Source organism: Ailuropoda melanoleuca, chromosome 4 (genome assembly GCF_002007445.2).
Source record: "Ailuropoda melanoleuca isolate Jingjing chromosome 4, ASM200744v2, whole genome shotgun sequence".
Classification (NCBI taxonomy): domain Eukaryota; kingdom Metazoa; phylum Chordata; class Mammalia; order Carnivora; family Ursidae; genus Ailuropoda; species Ailuropoda melanoleuca.
Window position 1 is genome coordinate 119,880,325 of NC_048221.1, and position 24,407 is coordinate 119,904,731.

Here is a 24,407-nt window from a genome sequence, read left to right on the forward strand (position 1 = left end):
CAGCCCAGAGAGTCAGATTTGGTTGGTCTTGGGAGGAGCCTGGGAGTCTGCACTTTGAGCCGGCTGCCCAGGTGACACTGACGCAGGTGGTCTTCGGACTGCTTCAGAGACTGCTGCCTGGGCTGTGAGGACGGCGAGCTTGGACCATAAGCATCCTAAGGATAGCGCCGCTGTGGTGTCAATTTGTGGGCCATCACAATGCCTGTCACAGGGGAGCCATCCAACACACGTTGGCCAATGTTAAACGAACACCTCCGTGCTCTTTCAAGATAACCTGATCTATTTTTTCAAGTTTTACTCTCACTGGGCAATTAGAAGCCTAAGTATAAAGTATACTAGGGCAACAACCCACCATCTGAACTCTAAAACATGTTCGCAGGGAACATCTGGGGTCCCCAGTCTCCCCCATTCCAGCGTCTCCAAATTTAACCGTGTTCAATAAGCCTCAGTTCAGAGCTCTGTTCTTTCTCCGTGGTGCCTTTCCCGGTTAGAGCCAAGACTACGCTCCCCCACTTCAACCAGTTTCTCTCTGTCATTTAAAATAGGTTAACTCAAAAAAATAAAAATAAACAACATAAACAAAATAAAATAGGTTAACTCCTACAGGGTATGTGTGTGCATTAGCTCTCTCAGCAGATTGCTCAGCTCGTTATGGTTTCCCCCCAAATATCTATCAAATCCATGCCCTTCTCCCATCTGGGCACAACTGGCCCGGTCCCAGCTCCATCGTCTTGCTCGTATATACTACATTGCTTCTTTGGTCTGTTCACATCATTCTTCCCCCTCCAAATCGTTTTTCTTTTTGTAGCCAAAGGGAATCTTAAAACACGGGTGTCTGATAATATCAGCCCTCTGCAACCCTTCCTCACCCACCTGCCACTTAAAAGCCTCCCATGGCCCTTCTTCCCTGTGCTATTGGGATAAAGCCCACAGATATGACCTCAACAGATCTGTGGAGTGGAGCTGCCCCTTGCCTCTCTAGTCTCATTGGGAATTATCATCCCTTTGCTCCAGACATCTTGTGCTTCCTTAAACGCAACACGCTGCCTTTGGCCACATGGCCTTTGCACATGCCATTCCTCCTCCTCCTCCTGGAGTGCTCTTTTCGTTCTTGTGCCCTGGTCTAGGTAACTTTGTTTTTGGCACTGAATGCAAATCTCACATCCTCAGGAAAGCCTCTGGTTCAGCCCCCTCCCCAGTCTAGAAAAAATTCCTTTGTTCTATGATGTCCTCAAACTGTGTTCCTTCCCTCATTGTCCTCATCTTACTTTATAATCATGTCAGTAGTACAGATACTTGATTAATGTATGTCTCCAGGAGAGCAGGGACTTGTCTGCTTTTGTTCACCTGGGTCTCCTTTGCCTTTGAAGGTCAGACTTAACACATACCAGGTGAATAGTTGGTGAATAAATGAAGGAGTTAATATGCAGTTTTTACTTTGAATGGGGGCTATTGTTTTGAACTCATTCAAAAAGCACCTAGTTGTATTAAGTTCTAGGAATCAGAATTAAGCCATCTGTCCCTAGAAAATAAGTCAGAATTGAAAAATTTGTGAAAACTGGTTTATGGCTTAACTTGGACTCAGGGACCATGCTGATTGATGTGTTATGACTATCTTCATTAAGTTTAAGTCCTCCAATTCTCAAAGGAAGTAGATTTTGCTGACTAAATGACTTACGGAACAGACTTGGGTAGACAGATGGCTATAGAGTACTATGTCAACATGAGCTTTGGAGACAAATGTTTTCCAGCAAGCAGGAAGGGGCTGTATGCTGAGATAAGTGGAGTACGGGCAGGTGAGCGTGGAGGTGGGAGATGTGGAACATCTGGACAGAGATCCGTACCACCATACACCATATTGCATATGGTGCCCTCCATCCAAACATGAATCTCGGACTATCACGTGAGAGTAACTGTGGTTGAGGGGCACCAGAGTGGCTCAGTTGGTTAAGCGTCTGACACTTGATTTCAGCTCAGGTCATGATCCCAGGGTCCTGGGATTGAGCCCTGTGTTGGGCTTCCCACTCAAAGGGGAGTCTTCTTGTCTCCCTCTGCCACTCCTCCTGCTCATGCTCTTTCTCTCTCTAAAATAAATAAATGACTTTTTTCTTTAAAAGAGTAACAATAGTTGAGGGTAGGTGATGGGACCGTAAAAGTCATGGTCAGCAAAAGGACGCTCAAAAGGTGTAAAGAAAATGTGGAAGAACAAAAGGAAGTGTTGAATGACAGCAGTGCACAGAGACTTCAGGAAATAAAAAGGCTCAGGAGATCCCCGTCCCAGAAGCTGCAGTCAACACAGTTCCTGCCCCCCCCCCAAAGCTTCCTCCTTGGCCAGTTGCTCCCGACCCAGATTGAGGAGGTTGCCCAAGGCAGTCGTGACTGTAGCGTGTAGCCTGCTCTTGCCCCGTATTCCTCATATTCTTGTTTGGTCTAGAGCAGTTTCCTGAGCAGAGCTGAGCCAATCAGATCCATCTCTTAAAATTTGGAAGTGGAATAGTGAAGGGACTAAGAGAAATTTTGGTTATAACTTGGGCCCAATGTGTAGATAGAGACAGGGTTAGAGTCAGCTCCAGTGTAGACCAAAGCTGGAATGAGTGACAAAGCAGAGAGGAGATGATAGAACAAGCTGGGGGAGGCCGAGTTGCAAGACTATTTGTGTCAGAGAGAATCAGAGAGGGTCGTCACTTGGGCCCTGTGCCTTTCAATTACTTAGATCCTCTTTCCAAGAGGCCCAGCTTGGTCAGGTGACCGCAAATTCTGTATCTTTGCAATAAACTCTCCTTTATGTGGGCTAGCTTAAATGGGTCTCCCTCTGTTCTTTATTTTCAAAAGAAATGTGAGAAGCCATCAGTGATTGAGCATATGATGGAGTAAACAGCTTCCACTCGAATTTGAGATGTACCCGGGGGGACTCAACTTCCCTAAAGAGTAGAGCCACAAACAGCCTCAGAAGAAATAAGCTGGAAAATTCATGCTTGTAACTAAGCCGAAAGCTAGTTCTCGTGTGTATGCACACAGCTGGCAGTCTCTGTTACATTTGAGTAGGGAGATTTCCCTGCCTGGACATCTGACCTAGCCTGAGTTGGGCTAAAGGGCTGCTACGGAGGAACCCCTGAGCCTGAGGTCCAAAGTGAAGAGTCTTCTTTGTTGCCTTGGGAGATGGTAGTGGGAACGACAGGCAGAAAGAATTGTTTTAGCTTTTCCCTCTTCTTCTCCAATCACCACCTGGCCTACAAAGTGCTCGTGGTCCCTTCCCTGCTCGTCTAGATTATTTCTAAGGTCTTAGCAACATGCTGACGCTCTTGTAAAATCACACTGGTTGTTATTCCCTTTGGATGGCGTCTCAGCCACCAGCTCTAAATGCTTCAGATGTTCAAGGCAGCAGATGAAGCACCCTCCTCATTGGCCTTGGTGTTGTCAGCTAGTCAGCAAGTGTTTACTGAGCATCCCCTGGGTGCCCATCTCTGCACCAGGTGCTCCATGCACTTGGCTTATATGTGTGAAGAAAACAGTTAATTGACTACTGGATGTGCTATTCTGTTGAGATTGAAGGGTTCTGATGCTTTGGTGAGCATTGCCAGGGCAACCAGACCAGGAGTCAATTAATTAATTAATATCACAGTGATTGCACCCAACTCTAGCTAAAGAGAAGAGGAAGCTGGGTGGGATGATTTTCTTCCTTGTGAGGGATGGTTGAAAGAGAAACACGGAGTTTTATAGCATAGGGTTTTGTCTCATTTTAAAGCTAGTTGGGGAAGGACCCTGAAAGAACTGGCGGAGTGGGGGGAGGTGTGGATGAAAATAGTTCAGCTCATAACCAACTGGATGACCAGCAGAAAAATAGCTGAAGGTTTTCTTGGAAGAGAAGGAAACTGTCACTGAAGCATCTATCAGGAGAGAAGCTCAGTTGCTGAGTTAGGGTTCCGGTTCCATGTAAAGGCTAGCCTTCTGATCAGGGTTCCTGAGAAGATCCACTTCAAAGGACTCTCATGGAAACAATTGGGAATTCATGAAGAAAGACCCATACATGTGTGTTTTGTGTATTTTTATTTTGTTTTGTTTAATATTGTATGTGTGTGTATATAATAACAAAAACCAGTTAGTGATTGTCCAACTTTCCCAATGGGAACACAAAATTAAAACAGAGACTGTGCACATGATGGTTTTTTACTAAAGATGCAAATTCTTTCTTCCCACAGTCCTGGCTGCCTTTTTGTGCTTTGGGCTCCATTCTGCAACTAAGGGTCTTGGGACATGGAGTGGACTCCAAAGGAACTCATTTGTAGGATGAGCTGAGCCAATCGGATTCTTCTCTCTTCAAGGATTTCAGTAGGAAACTAGTCAAGCTTAGCTTGAATGGAGGGCTCAGGGGAGGTCACAGGGATTGTTGTTAGGCAGCCATTTTGTTCTATGAGCACCCAGAGGCAGAGAACAAGACTGGGGAGAGAAGGAGAATCCCCTCCCTCATTCATTCTTTATTCATTTAAAACTATTCAATGAGCACCTTCTGTGCATCATATTCTCTGTGGGGCGCAGATGATGCAACATTGCCTAAACCAAAGTCCCTTTCCTCACAGACTCTACGTACTTCAAGGCAAGGGAGAGATAGAGAGTAAATAAACTTAGCCTACATGCGCAGGCCATCATGAGTGCTATGAAGGAAAAAAACCCAAGGCCATGGAGATTGATATTGGTGTTTGAGAGGCTGCTATTTTTGACAAGGAGGAAGGAGGGGTAGAACTAGGGAACCATCCATGCGGCTATCCAGGGGGTTATAATGAAGTGAGCCACTGAGAGGATTCGTGGCAAGACTTCATGTGGTCCTAGAGAAACGGACAGAAAAATTCTTTTGAGATCTGGCTGTCCTCAGTGTCCTTACTGTCCTTGGGTTCTGTTAGATATTTGGCTACACATCCAATGAATTCCCCCTTTTTGCTTAAGCCAGTTTGAGTGGTTTTCCTTTCTTGCATTTAACAAATTTCAAAGTCGTCTACAAATCCACAAGGTGAGTAAAAGCAGTGATGAGCTGTCTAGAATTCGGCTGAGGCTCCTGGTCGGAGCATGTGGCTGGCTCTTCATCACCACCTGCTGATGTCTGTCAGGGGCGTTAACAAAGGGGCAAAACCCAACCAGTCTGTGAGTGGAAGAGACCTCAAGAGGTGATAATTCTGCAACTGTTTCTTGTTCCTGTTCAACAAATCTTGAAAATGCAAGGAATTATAGTCTTGAAAGCATTAAAAGAGTATTTGTGCCAAGATCATTCCATTTCATCTGGGGGATTTGGGGAAACTTAGATACATTAGCTGTGGGTTTTTTTTTTTTAAATGAGGTCCACCGTTGGTCCCCAACCCGGGTTCATTTCATACAGATCACTGTTGAGGGCTCTGAGCGATTCGACATATAAACGTGTACAGTTTATTTGACCTATAAATGTGTACAGGGTACGGCTTATTCCTGGCCTCGTGGCCTTGCACAGGTGGAGGCTGTGGCTGCCACGGGACTTATGCTGTCGGAAAATAATATTTATTGAGTCCTCCGATGCCAGAAGCTTGGCATATATTACCTTCCGTCCCTAAGGAATTAACCTCATTCTAGAGATGAGGAAACTGAGCTGCAGAGATTAGGCGCCTTCCGGGATCTGTCAAGTTTGGGTTGTAAGCTACAGGAGATTACTGTGCCTGGTAGAGCAGAAACAGAATATTGAGAGGAATTTGGGCGAAGCTTCCAGGGGTATGCCTAGCATAGCACTGCAGAGCCGGTCTGCTGAGCAAGCCACTGCTACCCTTACAGAGAACCGGATGCCAGTGTTGGCCCGGCTGCCATGTCCGGGCAGGTACGTGGTGCCACTGCTCCTGACCCTGCTGCCACCGCCACAGAAGAGTTTGCCCCCTGCAATTCAACCTTCCCACTGCTCTCTTGTCTTATCAGCTCCCGCGTAAAACTTTGCCTAAGTGGTTTCTGTTTGGGAGACTGTGAATGTGGACTCTCGCTGCAAGAGAGTCTGGGAAAGGAAGTGGCTGGTCTTTCCATCTCCCAAGACAGACCGGTTCAGTCCCTCATGGAAGTGGGGAAATTGCTCTAAAACAGAAAGCGGTTCAGATGTAGGCAGCCAGACACCCGTCACATGCCCACCAGAGTTGTCAATATGGCATATCCACTGAGGGGTGGAGTTGGTGCTCCACTTCCAGAACCCAGCATTTTCCATTCCCTCTTGCAGGGCTGTCGATGGAGTAGAAGGAGATGCTCGCTTTAAAAATGCATTGAACAGACATGGTGCTCAGTATTTTCATCATGTCACTAAGTGCTGAGGGGTGCCAAGGTGCAGAAGACATGGTCCTTGCCCTCAAGGTGCCAGTGTCACGTGGTCGTGAGCAGCAATGATAGATGACAAACATACTGATTGCCTTCTGTACCAGGGGCTTTGTATCCACTGTCTCTAAATCCTGACAACAACCCACAAGGAGAGATTCTTAAGGCCATTTTGTTTTTCAGTTGGTGACACCGATGCTCAGAAAGGCTACATGACATGTCCACATCACACAGGGAAGAAGCAGCAAGTCCCAGACGAGAACCAGAGGTCTGTCTGACCGGCTGCGACCTGGGGACCCTGGGGGCCTGTAGGATCAGTAGCTAAGCGGACGGCTGAGCTGGGATTTGAGCACAGGCCTCTGACTCTGGCCCCCACAAGCTAAACCACTAAGTGAGAACGACTCCACACTAGCCACCTCACTATGGCACGTGTAGGCTGGTCTGCCCTTTTGCCTTCATTGGTCTGGATGCCTTTTATTCGGTCTTGAGGTTATAAAATTTGTCCTTTCCAGTTCCGTTTTTTTAGGGACGATGACCACCTCAGCTGATTCTAGGACAGGGGCGTGTCACTAAGCCAGGCCACCCAAAGACCCTCTGAAGGCGGGCTAGAAAGAATCGGCACCGGCCAGCTGACCTTGAAGGTCACCTCCCCGTCTGAATCTCCATGAGGAGGGCTCATTCCTGGAATGTGTGACTCCTTTGAGACAGAAAGCTCTAGATTTTAACTCTCTTCTGTGAGGCTCTGGGGCTTTCGGATCTCAGGCCAGTCACCCTGACCACTGGCGAGTTCCTTCCCTAAAGGCTAAGGACAGGCTGCTAGTGGTGATTAAGTTCATAATGAGGGAAAAGGACTTGTGAAGAAGGAACATGCTCTCGCCTCTGGTGGGGGTGTCGAGAGTGACATTATGAGGGCATGGCTCCCAGCTGGACAGGTCTGGCAGTGCTGAGGGTAAGTAGAACGGATATTGTGAGAGAGGTCATGAGAGGCTGAGAGACAGAGACACAGAAAGTGGGGGGAATTGGTCTTTATTCACGTCTTTGTGTCCCGTCTTGCACTGCTGACCCAGGGTCTACCAAACTTCTTCAGCCTTAGTTTTCCTGCTGCTCGTCACGCGCACTACCCTGGTCTATGTATACGTGCTTAAGCATTTCTGCCATCCTGTTGGCATTATTAGGCCATTTCCATTCACTTCCTGTAAATGGGAGCCCATACCACCTCCCCACCCCCAATGTACACACACAGGTGCACACAAACACCACACCCCCTACGCACACTCCCATACCTCACACATACCACACCGCGTCACCTGCACCGCACTGCCCTACATCCCCCCACACACCCACACATGTCCCACGCCCCCACCCATACTACAACCCCTGTGCACACCCCCACACCACACCATGCCACCCACACAGCCCTGAACACACCCCACACTCCCCCCACACTACACCGCCTATGCACACATCCCACCCCCCCACACCACACACACATTATCTACCACACACATCACATCCCCCAGACCTCCCCACCACATGCACTCACACCACACACCACACCACATAGCATACCACACACATCATACCCCCCAATACCACATACACACCACACACACCACACCATACCCCCACCACACATACACATTCTGCACACACACCACTCCACCCTCCACCCCCCACATACACCCGCCACATCACAGCCCCCACAACACACACACACACACACACACACACCCCGCTCCCCACTCCCCGCCCCACATCCTACCAGTAAAAACCTCAGAGCCATTGCTGTACCCTGGAGATTGCTTTGTCTTTGAGAGTCTGAAAAGAAAAACCCATCAGCCATCAAAGATTTTAATTATTTATTTTTAATTACACAAGCAATGCATGAATATGTTCTACTTGTAAAAAATTCACACAATACATATAAAATTAAAGTCTCCCTCAAGTGAAGAATTTTAAATAGACCTGGTCCTCACCTGTCAGAGAGCAGTCTGCCGTGGACCAGCTCTGGGGAATGTTGGCGAGCCCGACAGGGGCTTAAGGACACAAGGAGCTCTTGTTGTACAGGCAAGGGCGAGGACACTGGGGTCACTTGTAAAATAAAATGGGGGTCTCAAGCTGAATGGATCCTTTCTGTAAGAGAATCTTCCTCAGGCACACCCTGTCCCATCTAACTTACTGAAGGGGTTTCTCAATATTGGCTCACACTCTCCTTGAGCTTCAGGGACCCAGCTATATTTGGCCATCACGAGTGGGAAAATTTTTGTCAAATCCATCTCTTTCTCCACAACGTTCTATTAGTGGGTGTTTCCTGATGACTCAATAAACCCCTGTATACATTTGCTGTGGAACCAAATGGAGATGAATCAAGGGTTTTGAAAAAGGACTCAGAGATCCATTGAATTCAAGAAATATGGAAACAGAAAGAATCTCAGAGAACATCAGTTTAGTTCTTCAGTTGACAGGTGAAGAACTTAAGGGTCGCATGCCCTGAGTCCCATAGGCAGAGTGAGGACTAGGATTCCTGGTGTCAGACCCTCCGCTCATTGCTTTCTCTGGCCACTACACCAGAGCTGGGGTCCACACCGCCGCTGCGATCGACCCACAGGACCTGGCAGGTCACAACGATTTTTGGCCCCATGTGCTTCATCGTGTCTATCTACCTTAGAGTAGCCTTGCAAAGAGTATCAAATGAAGTAATGACTGTTCGGTGCCATACAGATCGCCATGCAGTCTCCCAGTGCAAAAAGTGAACCGCAGCTCAGTCATTAGAAAGACAAGCGTTCTTAAGTGGTCATCCACAACAGCACTTCTCAGAGCACGATTGTCGCCTACCTGGATAAACATGTTTGGGAACCTGGACGGGAAGCTTCGCTTTTTTTGTTTTGGTTAGTCTTTTCAAGTTCCCTAGAAACTTGGTTAGACACTGTGTGTCCAATGATCTTAGGAAATTATTTTTAATTCAGTGAGGTGTGATAATGGTGTTGTGGTTATGCCCAGGATGTCATTAATTAAATTTAAACAATGTGTGCTGAAGTATTTGTGGGTTATTCAGGGCTGTTGTTTTGGTGTTATGTATCATGATGTCTGTAATTTATTTTTTAAGGGTTCAGCAATTGTGGGGGTGTGCATGCGAGTGCCCACATACATATGGCAAAACGTTAACTGCTTTGAATCTGGGTGGTGGGTATGTCACAGGTATGGCAGTTCAGCAGATACAGTCTATCTTTCTGTAGGTTTGAGGACTTATATAATAAAATGACTAGTAAGACATTCTCCAGGTGATTCTGATTCTCTCTTCTGGTTCAAGAACCATTATGGGGGCGCCTGGGTGGCACAGCGGTTAAGCGTCTGCCTTCGGCTCAGGGCGTGATCCCGGCGTTCTGGGATCGAGCCCCGCATCAGGCTGCTCTGCTAGGAGCCTGCTTCTTCCTCTCCCACTCCCCCTGCTTGTGTTCCCTCTCTCGCTGGCTGTCTCTGTCAAATAAATAAATAAAATCTTAAAAAAAAAAAAAAAGAACCATTATGAAGCTGCACTTACCAATGACAGTATGTGAGTGGAAAGGTCTTTTTAATTCCCCTCTTGGTGTCTCATTAGAATTGGAGCTCTTTTCCGCAGCAATACTGGCAAGATTCTATTTCCTTTTGCTTTGTTTTGCCTGTCTGAGTCATCTGCAGAGCCAAAATATTGATCTCATAGGCCATCTTTCTCATTTCCAGGCAGGCCTAGAAGTGTAACAAACTCAGTTGGAATATATGGATTAGACCAGTGGTTCCCAAACTTGGGTGCCTAGAAACATCACCCGTGGAATTTCAGCAGGCTTAGGGTGAGACACAGTTATATGATTTAACAGCAATCAGAGGTAATTCTAAAAATGTACATTAAGCTTTGAGACCCTTATTTTAAATAATAATGACCACAAAGCCAAGGTCGCAGGTTTGATTTCCAACTTAAGAGCTATTGAACTTTGCATGAAGAAAAGTTCTGTTCCTTAGTGACATCCTGCACACCTTACCTTTTTCTACCATTTTTCAATGAAGGTTTTGGTGGACAAAATGAAAAAAAAAAAAAACCAGGATAAAGAAGGCAAATGTATCAGAGCAATTTGCTATTGCAAATACACATACTGTTTCCCCGCTTCTTCTGAGGACCTGCTACGTTGTGTTGTTGAGGTGGCTGCATTTTACTGATGGGTGAAAAGAGGCTTTTATTTGTCATTCTCGGATTACCGCATGTATCAACTACTTCAGGAATTTTGGATGAAAAGGTAAAAATGTTTTGTCAGCATCAGTGAATTGTAATCAAAATGAATGAGGCTTTTAATGAAAAACACCTGATAAAAAGTTACCCAGCAAAACTGAAAGGAAAAACTGAACCTCAGGAGACAGAAAATTTAACCCTTTCCCCGCCTCCCCCAACCGTCTTTATGGTGGACAGTTTCTGGGGCTCCTTAGGCTGCCCTAAAGGAAGATGGGAGCAGCCCTGCGGTGGAGCCCTGGTTCCTCTCCCACAAAGCAGCAGGGTCCTTCACAGGCACGCTGTAAAGCAGCTTCCCGTGTTCTTATGTAATACGTCTTTGCAGCTTAAACCTTTAATTAACCAGAGATGTCATCAAGAAAAGTTTGCCAAGGAAGAGGATGCCTGGTTTAATTAAAAAGATCTTTAATAGTTATTAAGGAAATCAATTTGGAAGTCAGGCCTGAGAGCCGTGATGGGGGAAGAAATCACTGAGAGGAACTCAGCCATCTCTGGGGTAATGTTTTAACCCTTGGATCCACATTGCCTCAAAATTCCCGAGGCAATGGTGCAGGGACGGAGAGGAATGCTTATCAGCACTCATCACTTTAGAATCTCCATTCCAGATCCAAGAGGCAGGTCGGCCTTATGCACGAGAAGCCTAACCTTTCTGAAATGCAGTTATCCTGGCAATTGAAGGAAATAGGAAACCTTTATAAATTGAAAATCTCCTACCTCATAAGTATAAGCTATTTTTTTTTTTCAAAGAGATGCATTATTTCTCCCTGAGGATTTGTGCTTGGACGGTACATCAGGCTTCTTTCCATTACCGTGCAAACCCGCCTTCTTCCGATCAAGCTAGAAAAAGGGATTTGGCTCTTCGGAGCACAAGAGAAATATTATTTTCACTTGTCTCATGAAAATGATGACACAAAAGGTGAAATAGCCAGAGGATGGGCAAAATAAATTGTCTGTGTGGAAGAAACCTGCAAAAGGCAAGGAGTTTTTATTTTAAAAAATAGCATTTTGCCAACAGGGGGATGATATTAATACCATCCTCTGATGCAGCCCAGTTGAGTTCAAATGATAAAAGCACTTTTCAAATAGTCTATGTTTAATTAATATTTGTACAGCACTTAGAGAAACTGAAGACAGGTGCAGAGTATGGCTACAAAAATAATTTTCCTGTTGCAATGTAGCTATTTCTCTGGTGGGCCTGAAAGCTTGTACCTGGGTCTTCTGTTATTACTCACTGGAAACTCAACAGACAGGAGGAACCAGGTCTTTGAACACTCAGGCCTGCTCCCTAATGGCCAGCTTCCACTTTCTTGAAGAGCTGGACACAGGCTTTATATTTGTATTCCTTACAGCAAATTGCCCAGAATCTGTGCTCACGAAGTATTTGTTGATTGCTCTGCTGACTACCTGGAAACCTTCGGGCTTCATAGCGCCCCCACCTATCCAAAGTGCCTTAGCACTTAGCACTTTCGCTAGAAGGACATCACTTGGAGAATTGGGGGGTCTGGGTAGGTACATGACAACCCAAGCTTTCGTAATGAACTTATTTTCTTGCTGTAGCTAGGTTACGTTGCTTCTCAGGGCGCCACTTTTCTTAATTACAAAATAAGGAGCATTGAACTAGATGTTCTCAAAGGCCCCTCCTGACCCTAACATAGTGCGATCCATTATTTCCCCTTTGCCTGAAACGGGTATATCTGTTCTAAGTCAACAGAATGATGGTGCATGGGAAATATCAGTGCTTATTAAAACATTTATGGCTGAAGGATGGGTTGTAAGCCGGCCAGCAGTGGGCTGGCTCTAGACTGCACGCCTGCTTAGTTTGGCCCACCAGATTTTTTTTCCCCCCAAGGATGGGAATCGAATTAGTTACCAATAGTTAAAATCCAGGAAATATCACGTAGTCTTCTGGACTTCTGTTTCTGTTGAGAAGTTGGAAAACTGGCAATGATCTCCACTGGCAATGATCCGTTGAAACTGCCTCCCTGTGAGTCTTGAACACCCATCCCCCCAACTGTGTCCTCAGAATGAAGGTTGAACGTTAGTTCCATTGTTCCCACTGTACTGATGCTGTTGTTTCCCTGGCCCTATCCTGCTGCACTCCTTCACGTTTCTTTCATGGCCGGTGTAGGTACGGGGGTGAAAGGAAGAGATAGTTGGAGGGATAATTAGGGTCTGATGTCAGGAACCCCTGCCCTCGGGAGAGACATCTGTGCCAGGAACCTGGCTGCTTTCTGGGATGTGTGAGTGGGTAGGTGGGTAAAGTGCCTTCTGTTGGTAAATGGAATCAGACACTGATGTGGGCAATAGAATTATTTCCTATTTAAAGCTCGCTCAGTTTGTCCACATTGCCTCATCTCTGGAGAAATGTCTTGAATATTATTTACTCAGAAAAGTGCCCCACATGAACATTTTGATTATCCTGAGCTCAGCACACACACAAAAGAACTTTTAACAGCAAAGACCCACGTGTTTAGTCACCTAAGAAAATCAGTCTCGTGGGGCGCCTGGGTGGCACAGCGGTTAAGCGTCTGCCTTCGGCTCAGGGCGTGATCCCGGCGTTATGGGATCGGAGCCCCACATCAGGCTCCTCTGTTATGAGCCTGCTTCTTCCTCTCCCACTCCCCCTGCTTGTGTTCCCTCTCTCTCTGGCTGTCTCTATCTCTGTCAAATAAATAAATAAAATCTTTGAAAAAAAAAAAGAAAGAAAATCAGTCTCGTGTTTGGCAACGTCATTGGAAGCCCTCCTGTCTGTTAGAGTGGTCATCTAATGTATTGTCTAAAATGGCAATTTCTTAAAAGTCAAAGGGGGCACGATTAATAATTATGCCAGGAAAATAGGAATAAACCAGGACTTTCTCACGCGAACTGGAACGTGTGGTCACCCTGTTCAATATGCAATATCCACTAATGAGTTGATCATAGAATCTGCCATTGGCCCTTGGAATTTGTCCTGGGAAGGAAGTCTGTCCCATTTCCACTCCTGGGGCATGCCTGGCTCCTCTCACTGTTGACCTTCCTGCCAGATTGGAAACAACCCACCACAGTTCTGTTCCTTCTGGGATTCCAGCTCTCCCGCTCCCTTCTACCTTTCACTGGTGCCTCTAAGTGTAAGCCTTGCAAGGACTGTCTTTGACAGTAAGAGACGATGCAGGTGGCTGATAGACCTGGCCGTCTGAAATTCTGGCGACCTGGGGAGTAAATGACAGCTGTCTTTGAAACCCTCCATTTCTTCTGCTTGTGCTCTCCTCCTTCAGAGACCCTTCTAGGTAATTCAGGTTAAAGAATTTTCCTCTACTTTTTAAAAAAGCTGATTGGGTCACCCCTCTATGCAATTAGAACTTTGCACTTTCTGGGAGGTGTGGTGGTGGTTCATGACTCAGGTCACGGCAGGACACTACCATTGATGACTGAATCATTTTCTACAACCAGCGAGGACATATCACTGTGGCAATAGTAAGTTTTTCACTTGGTATTTGGGGAAGAAACAAAGTTTGGGGGCATTTCAAATAATGAAAGAAGAAGCAGGCTTTTGAAATGCAAAGATATAAATCCCTTTCTAGGAAGCAAATTATACCTAGCGGAAAAAAAAGGAGGTGGGGTGGAGGGTAGTGGGATAGTGAAAGGAGTTGTTTAATGGATAGAGAGAGATCCAGAAAGGTGATTCTCAGATCTCTTAGATAAAGCCACCCATCTACTCATCAAAGATGAGAGGAAAAGCCAGTTGGCTTTATTCTTCTGACAAAGATGCACCAACATGGCAGAGAGGAGGTAGGAAGGTATAGCTCACGCTCATTTCTCACGCAGCCGAAACTATTCTATCACTCGCTTTATCAAAAGGCCTTGCAGGAGACTTGGGGCATGTGGTTGTGACAGAATCGACAGTGGCAGGGAAAAGGGAGAAGAGCACAGAGGAAAAGGAGCTGATGTATTATTTACAGCTGGAGAACTTGAACAGAGCAGACGGCAGGGGTCGGCCCGAAGACCTGTGTCTGTACGACTGTGGAATAAAGACAAGACATCTTTGAATTCTTGGTGTGCTCCTTCTGCTGCCAGGGCCCCCTGCCAGTGCTGGGCCAGCGTGCGTGCGTCTACTGTCTCCACTGTGCGACAATCTGCCCTGCTACCCGTCACCTCTCCCTGCGGCCCGGAAGGGGTAAAGACCTCAACAGAAAGCCGTCCGGGCCTCTGTGGGTAAAAATCTCATTAGGTTGGTACAGAGGGCATCTCGCTGGTGGTGACAGGTCTAATAAGCATGCAGACGGGAGACCCGCATGCCCACACTCTCTCTCCTTTAAGTCACACGGTGGGCAGGGAGGAAGGATGCAGGGAGTCGGATCCGAAAGGAACAAAAGGCAGCAGGCTCTGCAGTGAGCGCAGTGAGAATGACGGGAGGACAGCTCCAGGAAGCCAGAAGGAAAGTGGGAAAGCCCAAAGCTAAAGCCACTGGAGGGCATGTGCCTCGGACTTCCCAGCTGCCTCCTGCTTCCAGCTTACATTGGCTCCATATGCTGCTTTACACAGCTTTTTGGGGCCATAATGGGTTTTATTCCATAGTTTTTATACTAACATGAATGACTCACATCTGCTCCAATACCCAATTTCCTCTCTAATGTCTTCGGCTGTGAGGAGAGAACAGCTTACACAGAACTTGCCAACCACAGGAGTAGCAGAAAGAGTCCCGATCCAGGGATGAGGAAGGTTAGGACCTTCCGTGCATGAGTGGGAAGGGCCGTTGAGAGGGCATGACGTTACGGGTGGGGAAACTGAGACCCAGAGAAACGAGGAGCTTGCGCAGGAACGTCAAGACCAGGGAAGCAGATCCATTTGAGGGCACCTAATGAGTGTACTTGTTTAATTCATCTTATTTCCTGCCATGTTAAATCTTTCGCGAGGAGCTTTTCCTCCCCATATAAGCTGTGATGAGAAAAAAGTAACTTGGATTAATCACCAATGATAGCTAATCCCCCACTGGGATCCACTGTGCTCTGCATTACTTAAGCTGGTTATTAAAGTTTTAAATATCCACCAAAGCGTGGGGGACCCCATGCTGGGTCCTGGGAGAGACCTATGCAGCTGAGTCCTGCGTGGGGATTCACCTGGCTTCCAGATGTTCGAAGTCCCATCCAAAGTGGATTTCAATCCTGATGACAGGTATTGGTCTGACAACCCAGACTAATAGTCTTGTGGCTGGATCAGGTAATGACACTTGGCAAAACTGGCTTCCCTTGACAGCTTCCACAGGCCCAGGGAATCTTCTCCACTTGAGCAGAGGACAAAATAATGATTCAAGAAGCAAGCACCTCGGAAGGCAATCCCTGCTCTCCCAGGCATTGCAGGCCCTGCATGGAGCTGCCCCAGGGGAACCTAGGGCCTCGGTTTCCCCAGATGCCCAGCAGAACGAAGGCCCTCAGCCCCTCGGCAGCCGGCAGCGTGGTGCTGCACCATCTCCGAAGCTTGGCGGTTGTGTAACTGTCTGCCATCTGTTACTCGGAAGCAGCATCACAAAGCGCTGAGCAACGGACGACAGTGCGGTGCCGCAGCTCCTGCCTGGAGCCCGCAGCATCTCAGCCGCTTGCCTGGGGGTCCCCTGCCAAGCCTGCCGCAGCATACTGGGCAGGCCCTCGCCTGCAGGTCCAGGGGGAGGCCCCTGGAAGAAATCCAGGGAGCTCAAGATGCTGCAGGGATGGGGCTCTCTTTCTGCTCCCTTCACCCCTCCCATTACATTGATCTACCTGGACTTTTGCCCGGCCAAAGTGGCGGCTGGGGAGCCTACCCCAATCTTTCAGTGTCCAGAGTTCTAATAAACACGAGTCCTGGACACTCCTCCTCTCCCCCACCTCAGGTTCTATGTGATGGTCTGAGAGTTCAGCTGAGTCTTAAGATGGGCTGCCAAGAGTGCTCAGCTTTTCTAGGCTGTTTGATTTCCACCTCTGTTCCCAGCCCGAAACTTGTTATCTACAGCCTGGCCAAGGACACCTTGGGGCTGAGAAGCAGGACGGGCCTGTGGCTGAATGATAAGGCACCAAGCATGGGGGGCTTTTGGCAGATTCCTCCATATCCGACTCCTTTTCTTGGGGGCTCCATTTTACTGGAGAATGAATTCCAGAGCCCCGCTCGACACCTGCCCCACCTCCAGACAGGGTATGGGGCTTCCTCTGTGCCAAGCTCTGTGGGGAGAGGCAGGCGGAGGGCGGCTATATGGCGGCAGTTACATCATCCTCACCTCCCCCGCAACTTGATGGCATAAGCACCCCTCCCACTAAGGCTGCGGACATTCAAACGGCACAATCTGGCAGGTGGTCTTCCCCAGGCAGAACAGGGTTTTTCATACTCTTCCTTGAGGGATCAAATGATCAGAATAACACCAGCACCTCAATTCAGCTCTCACAACTATTCGCTCATTGTCAGGGGAGGTCTCGCCATCCTCGCCATTGTACAGGTGAAGCATCTAGGCTGGGGAAAGGTAAAGGACTTGCCCAATATTCGCACAGCTAGAAAGTCTGACCCAGGCCAGAACTCCTAGTCCAGTGATAGCATCATGATTCCAGCCTAGTGGAGGCCTATAAGGGAATCCAATTCGTAATCTGCTCTGCCTCTAGCCTCAGTTTGCATCTGCAAAAAGGAGAATGCACTTTCCAAGGGCATTGGGAAAAGGGGCTTTCCCAGGGTCATTTTCCAAGTGCCTCATGTGGTTGGCACAACTTCGGACCCCTGCTTCCTTACAAGCACAGAGCCCTGATGCTTACAGGGAGAGAAAACCCGTAAGGGAGATAATTGCGCCTTAATTTTTAAAAAGATTTCTTTAAAGTTAAATTTAGATCAGCTCAGCTTTCCATTAAGCTGAAAAAGTTGCCAGGCACCTGCAGGCAGGCATAGAAACACCCTGGGGAGTTGGCTGAACTCGGCCTTGGGCCTGACCGCCCGGCAGCGTGAACCACTTGGGGCAGCAGCCCGGCCAGCGCCCGCGTCCCACAGTCCCAGCGCCGGCTCCCGGAAGGCGGGTGCGTTGGGGGCGGGCCCCGGGAGTGAGCGCCACGTGCAGCCCCCGCGGCGAGCGGGAAAGTCCTCCCAGGCCCGCCTCGGCCCTGCGCGGGCCGGCCCCGAGGTCCCAGCTGGCAGCTGGGGTGGCGGGGCTGCGGGGGCACCGTTCCTGCCCGGCCCCGCCCCAACCCAGGCCGGCCCCGGAGCTGCGTCCAGGGCTCGGCTCGCGCGGCCCCAGAGCAGCACGGTGCGCCTCGGTCGGCGGGCGGCGGTAGCGCCCCCTCTCAGAGCCCCGCTCGCTCCCGCCCGGGCTCCTTCGGAGTCGGTCTATCGGGCCCACGGTTTCGCTTCGCTCCCTCCCCTCCCTCCTTCCTCGTGTTCCTCCCGGGGTGCCGGGCACAGCCTCGGATTCCTCCCTCCCCGCAGCTCGAGTCCGTTTCTCTCGCAGCGGCGGCGGGCGAGGCGGCGGCGGCGGCGCGGGGAGCATCTCGGCTGCCACTGAGCTTCTCCGGCGGGAGCGGGAGTCCAGCTTGGCTGCCCTTCGGTCCTTCCCTGCCGCTCTGGACCCCGAGACCCCCGCCCCTGGTCGCTTTTCTCCGAAGCGGGCGGGGCGCCTAGCAGCTTCCCGCCGCCCCTGCACCCGGATCCCGGGGCCGCCGCTCTCCCGGACTCCTGCCCCTCCGACCCTGACCGCCAGGGGGTGCCCCAGGGGCGGAGCGCCGCGGAGAAGACGAGGCAAACGGGACCATGCGGCGCCTGACTCGCCGCTTGGCGCTGCCGATCTTCGGGGTGCTCTGGATCACCGTGCTGCTGTTCTTCTGGGTAACCAAGAAGAAGTTGGAGGTGCCGCCGGGACCTGAAGTGCAGACCCCAAAGGTACGGGCTTGGGCGGCGTGGTGGACGCAGGGCACTGGGTTGCAGGAGTGCGCGCCGCTCGCGCGCGGGGCTTGCGGGCTCCCGGGAAGCCAGGGCTGGGGTCTGGGTGCTGCGAGCAGGTAACGGGGCGCCGGATGCGACCACAGGGTGATATTTCTGGTTTTAGGGAAGCTCGGGGCACCTCGGGACCCGCTGAGTGTGGGTGGCGGGCGTGCGCTCGCGGACAGAGCGGGTCGCTGAACTTGAGCAGCGCGCGGGGGTCCCGGGGCGGAGGGGGCGCTGCAGACGAGCCGCCCAGGGGTGGCGGTCCGTGGACGCCGCGGGCGAGTGGCGGGCGGTCGGGTCCGGTGGCAGGGCCGGCGGGTGCTGGCGCCCGCGAGAAGTCTGGCCGCGGCGCTGACCTCCTTCCCGCAGCTGCCAGGCCCGACCAGGGGAGGCCGGAGGCCCGGGGTGCTCCGCGCGCGCGTGTGCATCGCGGGCGAGCGCCGTACAGCCTCCCGCACGCCTGCTGCTGGGGCCCACCGGCCTGTCGCCACCCCTGCTTTCTAATTGTCCCCGAGCTCTCCAGCTGCGTGGGAAGTTCAATGTGCCCTGAACGCCACTGAGAATCCTGTAAAAGCAGACGCCTTCGTGTTGGTGGGGAGTTGGGGAAATGAGAATCCAAGTGGCTTTTCCAACTCCTGCCCGGTCGGTTCCTCCAAGCGCAGCCAGAAGGTTCTCCCTTTGGGCTCGCTCTTACCTGTAATTCAGAGCCCCCATTCCTCCGTCTCCTCTTCCACAGACCTGGCCGCGGGGCACAGAAGGAGGCCTCTGGGGGTTCCTGGCCAGCCAGGCAACATTTATGAACGGGGTCCAGAGCAGTCCTCTAGGGTCTGGGAAAAAGCCCTTGGAGGAGGTTGTGGTCTGAAGCAGGAGGCTAAAAGAAAGGGAGACAGGGAAAGAGGGGAGTCTCCCCAGTGAGTACTGTACAGAGGACCCCCTTCGTGCCAGGTACACAGTGGGTGCTTCTTCATAAGTAATTGTGTAAGTTGGGTTGTGTCCTAATTTCATAGAGTAAGAAGCAAGTTCAGTCTTTGTACCTTGCCTTAGGTCACTCTGATTTGAACTCAGATCTCTGATATTCAGAATCTTTCCACTATAGCAAGGTGTGTCTCAGATCCCCTTTTATCTAAGTCTTCTGGCATTTAGGTTTTGGAATCTCACTAATGCCCAGTTGAGTTCCACAAGCTTTTATTGGTAGTGTGCTGTGTGCCAGGCCATGTGCTAGGGGCTAGGGGTACAGAGATGCAGAACTTGGTCTCTGGGCATAGGGATTTCCCCGGGAAGGGGCCAGGACCATACAGTTCGCTGAGGGCCAACAGAGCTCAGTGTACTGGGTGTCATGGGAGCCTGGGGACTTCCTGTAGGAGGAGGATGTAACAGAACTGAGTTGAGAAGGATGAACTGTAGGTTTGCCAGGAGGTAGGGAGGGCATTCCAGGTAGAGGTTAACTGTACCAAACAGGCTCAGAGGAATGACACAGCAGGTTGTGTGAGTTTGGCATTATTTGGGCGTAAACCACGTGGCTGATGGTACAAAGGAAGCTGGGGGAGGGTGTATGAGGGTCGGATTGGGTAGGACCTTGTGGGTGCTAGGGACCCTTAAAGGGGTGGTAAGCAGCGGAGTGACGAGATCAGACTGGTGATTTCAGGCAGCCTTTGGAGCACTGGATCAATTTTCTCACCTCAGACCTGCGCGTAGATCTGGAGAGCTTTTCTTCTTTTCCCCCGGGGTGGGTCCGCTCCTTGTGATGCAGTTAATGATGCCTGCAGAGACTTGAACTCTCGCTGTTTTGCGTTGAACCTCATTACCTTAAGCTTACTTATTCTTAGTTTACACCAGGGAGCTGGGATAAGAAAGCTCTATCCTTCTTTGTGCACTTTTCTTTCGTCTTTACACTGCCTCCTCTCATTCTGGTGTGCGCTGGACACACAGTTATTGAATGCAGCTCTATGCCAGGCTCTGTGCTAGGTTAGGAGGCTGCTGTGATGAGGACGCTGAGTCCCTGGCCCTTTGCAGGGAGGTGGAAGCTCTCACAGATTCCTGGTCGGGGCAGAATTACAAACAAATGAGTAGTGGTTGGGGTGGGGGGAGTGGTCTGATATTGGAATTCTGGGCATAGTGCCATGCAGGCACGGAAGAGGGGGTCTTCTAGTTTTGACCCCTTGCTTTTTGTCTTCATAGTTTATTTCTTCTTCCTCCCATTTCCTGTATTCTTCAGAAACACAAATTCTATAGACTCTTAAAATCTTGATACCTTTTATTATTAGGCATCCTTCTTAGTATATTTCTCCTTCCTGTTTTTCATCTGTTTGACCTCACGTGTGTATTTGTGAGTGTCTTTGTGTCTGGTACATGTATCTGAGGAAGGAGATGGAGAGACAAAGAGTCCTTAACACCAGAACAATTTTATTGCTATGACTGATCTATTTCGGAAATTTGCACATCCTGTCCAGAGGAGCGTGGTTGGTTCCCAAACCCGATTGTGTGTCACAGTCCCCCGGAGAGCTTGTTTAACATACAAGCTTTGGGGTTTATTGTGGTGATTATGATTCTGTGGGTTTGGGAGAAGGTCTTAGAATCACTGTTTTTACAAGGGTTCCTTGTGAGTCGAAAGCAGCCTATTGATGGATAACATTTGGAGCTAGTTGAAGAATAATAAGTGTGTTGATTTTTTTGTAGTTTGGTTGGCCCCACGTAAATATGATCGAATGATTTCATTCTTCTTGAGTTCCTCAAGGACCGAGCTTGTGTGAGCATGTGCGCTCCTGTGAAGTAACAGTAGCTAGCATTTGCACAGTGCTTTACAAATTCACAAACTCTATTTCATGCATATTAGCTCATTTAATCTCCACAACAACCACATGGGGCAGATCATACTTTTATGCAGATAAGACTGAATGATGAAGTTAAACAATTGGCCTAAGATAACAAGGTTATTAAGTGGCAGCATGAGGGATAAGAGTGGAACGGGATCATTTTGGGATCTGCCCCCCCTCCCCCGGCTCCTTCCATGGCGCTATGGTGCGTGGACTGCCAGGGTCTGCTCTTAGGGGTGATGGGGGGAGGCTAGGGATATTTATGGCATGCTTCCCAACCTACTTCCCAGCATGTCCATGGCTCATCCCTGGACACGTGCCTTTGCAGAGCTCCAGGGAGAGTGGAGGGTGTGGGTGTAATTTGTGAGGGAACCACCGTGGAGGGAAAGCCTTCTCTGCCTTTGGAGGAGGCCAGCTGGGGCAGGGGAGGCTCCTTTGACTGGACGGAGCACGCCCTGGTGGGGAGGGTCCCATGGGGGGTTGCATCCAATGTCTGGAGCACGACTGGTTTAAGAACCATTGCCAGGAGAGAGATTGTTTCCTCGATAGTAGGGATTCAGATGGGACATTTGTCTATTGTAGGGAAGAAACTCAGTTTTGAGTGAGTTTAATACCCTAGCTTTTCCCAGGAAATGTTCATTCCTCCTCTTGGGGAGAGCCCTTGCCTTGGGCATGCCGAAGCCTTTGGCAAGTTGTCATCCCACCTGGGCCTCTTCCTGCTGTGGAAGAGGGGGTCAGGTTATTTTCCAAAGCACGAGCAATGGGCTCCCTCCCCTGAGAAGTCAGGGGATTGGTGGAGGCCTGGAGACTGTGGCCAGGGCTCTTGGGCGGGGGACCTCTCTGTGTAGATTCCATGTAGCAAGTTGCCTTCCCCGGGGTCTGCGACAAGTTCTAGTTCCCAGGCCCTTCCTTGCCTTCCCTCCCAGCGTTGGGAAGCATCCTCATTCACTGGGTGATGGGATCTCAGAAGTGGGCCTGATAATAAAATAAAACCTATGTCTCGTCACAATCCAACCGATGTAGAGAAGGCAAGTTGCATTCCTAGTTTAAGGAAATTAATTGGATTTCTTTCTTTTTTTTAGTTCCAAGAAGGGCTGGTTCTATTAATAGCTCAAGTAAAGATTTCTTTAAGTTTGACTTCTTAATGTTGATTTGATTCTTTTACCGGGTCCCCCACCCCTGAATTCTGCAGAGCTCTAATTCCTAATTGAAAATCATATAACAAGTTGGATGTCTTAATTTAAACTGTATTTCAGTGATAAATACTGTACCACTAAAAATACCTGAAAAATATTTTTATTTCTTCTCTCCCCTATCATTTGTTTGCCATTTGGAGAATTATACAATAACCAACAGAATTAAAAAAAAGGCAGCAAATTTGTCTCTTACTTCCAGGAAACTAAATTTAGTCCAGGGGCTTAGGGCTTAGTAAAAGCAAAAGAATTTGAGGCCTGAGGGTACTTTTTGAGGAAGGTATTGGAAATGTAAAGGCTTTGAATAAAGTGCCTCGGGCCCATGTAGATGTATTTGTGCTGTACTAGAAATACAGCAAACACTATTAGAAAAGAGCTTGTCTCTCCGCAATATTTGCATACCACAAATGCCTTGGGTATATGACACTGTTATTTTATTCCCCATTTAGTAGATCATTTCTCCCATTTAAAAAAATTATGAATTTTGGAGAGAAAGACCTTATTCATCTGCTGATACTCAGTGCATGCATGTTGGACTCTGTCCAGAGAATTTTGACTCTGGCATGACCAGAAGGAGCCCACTGTCAGATGAATGTTCATCCTTTCATTCACTCCTGCATGCTGGTGCCTACACCCTGCGCTGGGCTGTTTTCCCCTCTGCTGAGGTTCCTAGAGCAGGTGGAGGGTAGTGTTGCCTTGTGGTCCAGCAGGGGTTGCTGTAAGAGGATGGGAAATATAAAAGTAGCAGGTTGGAATGTCAGGTATCCACGAAATGGCATGTCTTTGCTTTGTAGATATCAACAAGCTGCTTTTTTTTTTTTTTCTTAAACCATGAGCTCTCCCCCAGCCCCCAAATTCCAGGCTATTAGGCTGCTGGGAATCTCTCCACCCTAGGTTATTTTTTCGGCGTGCCCTGTGTTGTACCCATGTCCCAGCTTGCTTTCCCAGCCAGCCCTCCCCTCCAGAGCCCGGCGGGAGGCCCGGTCCTAGGGACTGGTGGATCTGTTCTGAGGGACTTTCTTTGCGTCCGTCTGGGGAGCTCTCTGTCTTCCTAAACCCTTGTTCCCCTGAGTACCCTCTTGCTTTGGGAAACAAAGACCAGGGATCCCTGTCTCAAATGTTCCTGGAGGCGTAGAATGATGCCTGCTCAAATCAGAGACGACAAAGGGGCAAAATCAAGAAGGAAAGAGAAATTAATGTCCCTGTCACAAGCCTCCCCAGCCTGTCTAGAGACTACCCTTTTTCCAGGTTGCTCATGTGTTTGTATCATTTCAAAGTGTTAATTTCCACTCATCAGAGGTCATTTGTAAACTAAACAGGGACAACATGAGGCTGCTGGTGCGGACGCCTGAGACCCAGGGTTTCCACGCCGCCTGGTTCACAGCCATCTCGTCCTCTACCTCCTTTGCCTGCATCCTCTCCCACAGCTTTCCATCCCAAATTTCCAGAACAGTCTTAGCCATTACCAGGCACATCTGAAGAAATGTGTTGCCGTGCCCTTGTTTAAGGTCTAACATGTACAGTTTTGTCCCTCTTCCAGAGCATCTCAAAATCCCCATTACATTTCTGGAAAAGCATCTGAATTAGAGAGCAGGGACCCATCCCCCCCTCCCCCTTTGGGGCAGTCTGTGAACCTTGCCATGGCTTTTACACATTCTGCCCCACAGACCAACATTCTAGACCCACCATCTGCTGGGGAAGTGAGTGTGGCTGTGCCCGCTGCCCCTGCAGGCTGGCTGCTGACTCCTCCCACTGGCTGCAGCGCCCCGAGAGAGTGGGTGGCCCCCCTGTTCCCCAGCAGCCTCAGAGACTCACACTGCTTGCTGGAGTCAGGAGACAGAGCCCCCACCCTCTCCTGGGAGCGCCTGTCCTATAACCATGTGTGGTTTCACCTTTTGGCTTTTCTTGTATGTGTGGCAACCCATTGGCAGG

The 24,407-nt window shown here is 49.3% G+C and overlaps 1 protein-coding gene across 1 annotated transcript in view; it reads left to right on the plus strand.

Moving 5' to 3' along the window:
* The first annotated feature begins 17,646 nt into the window (after positions 1 to 17,646).
* GALNT14 (polypeptide N-acetylgalactosaminyltransferase 14) overlaps positions 17,647 to 24,407 on the plus strand; it is a 224,200-nt gene continuing 217,439 nt past the window's right edge. Inside the window, exon 1 of the mRNA XM_034657296.1 lies at positions 17,647 to 18,424. Within this exon, the coding sequence (XP_034513187.1) occupies positions 18,296 to 18,424 (129 nt within the window). The 5' untranslated portion in view covers positions 17,647 to 18,295. The remainder of the gene's footprint in view (positions 18,425 to 24,407) is intronic.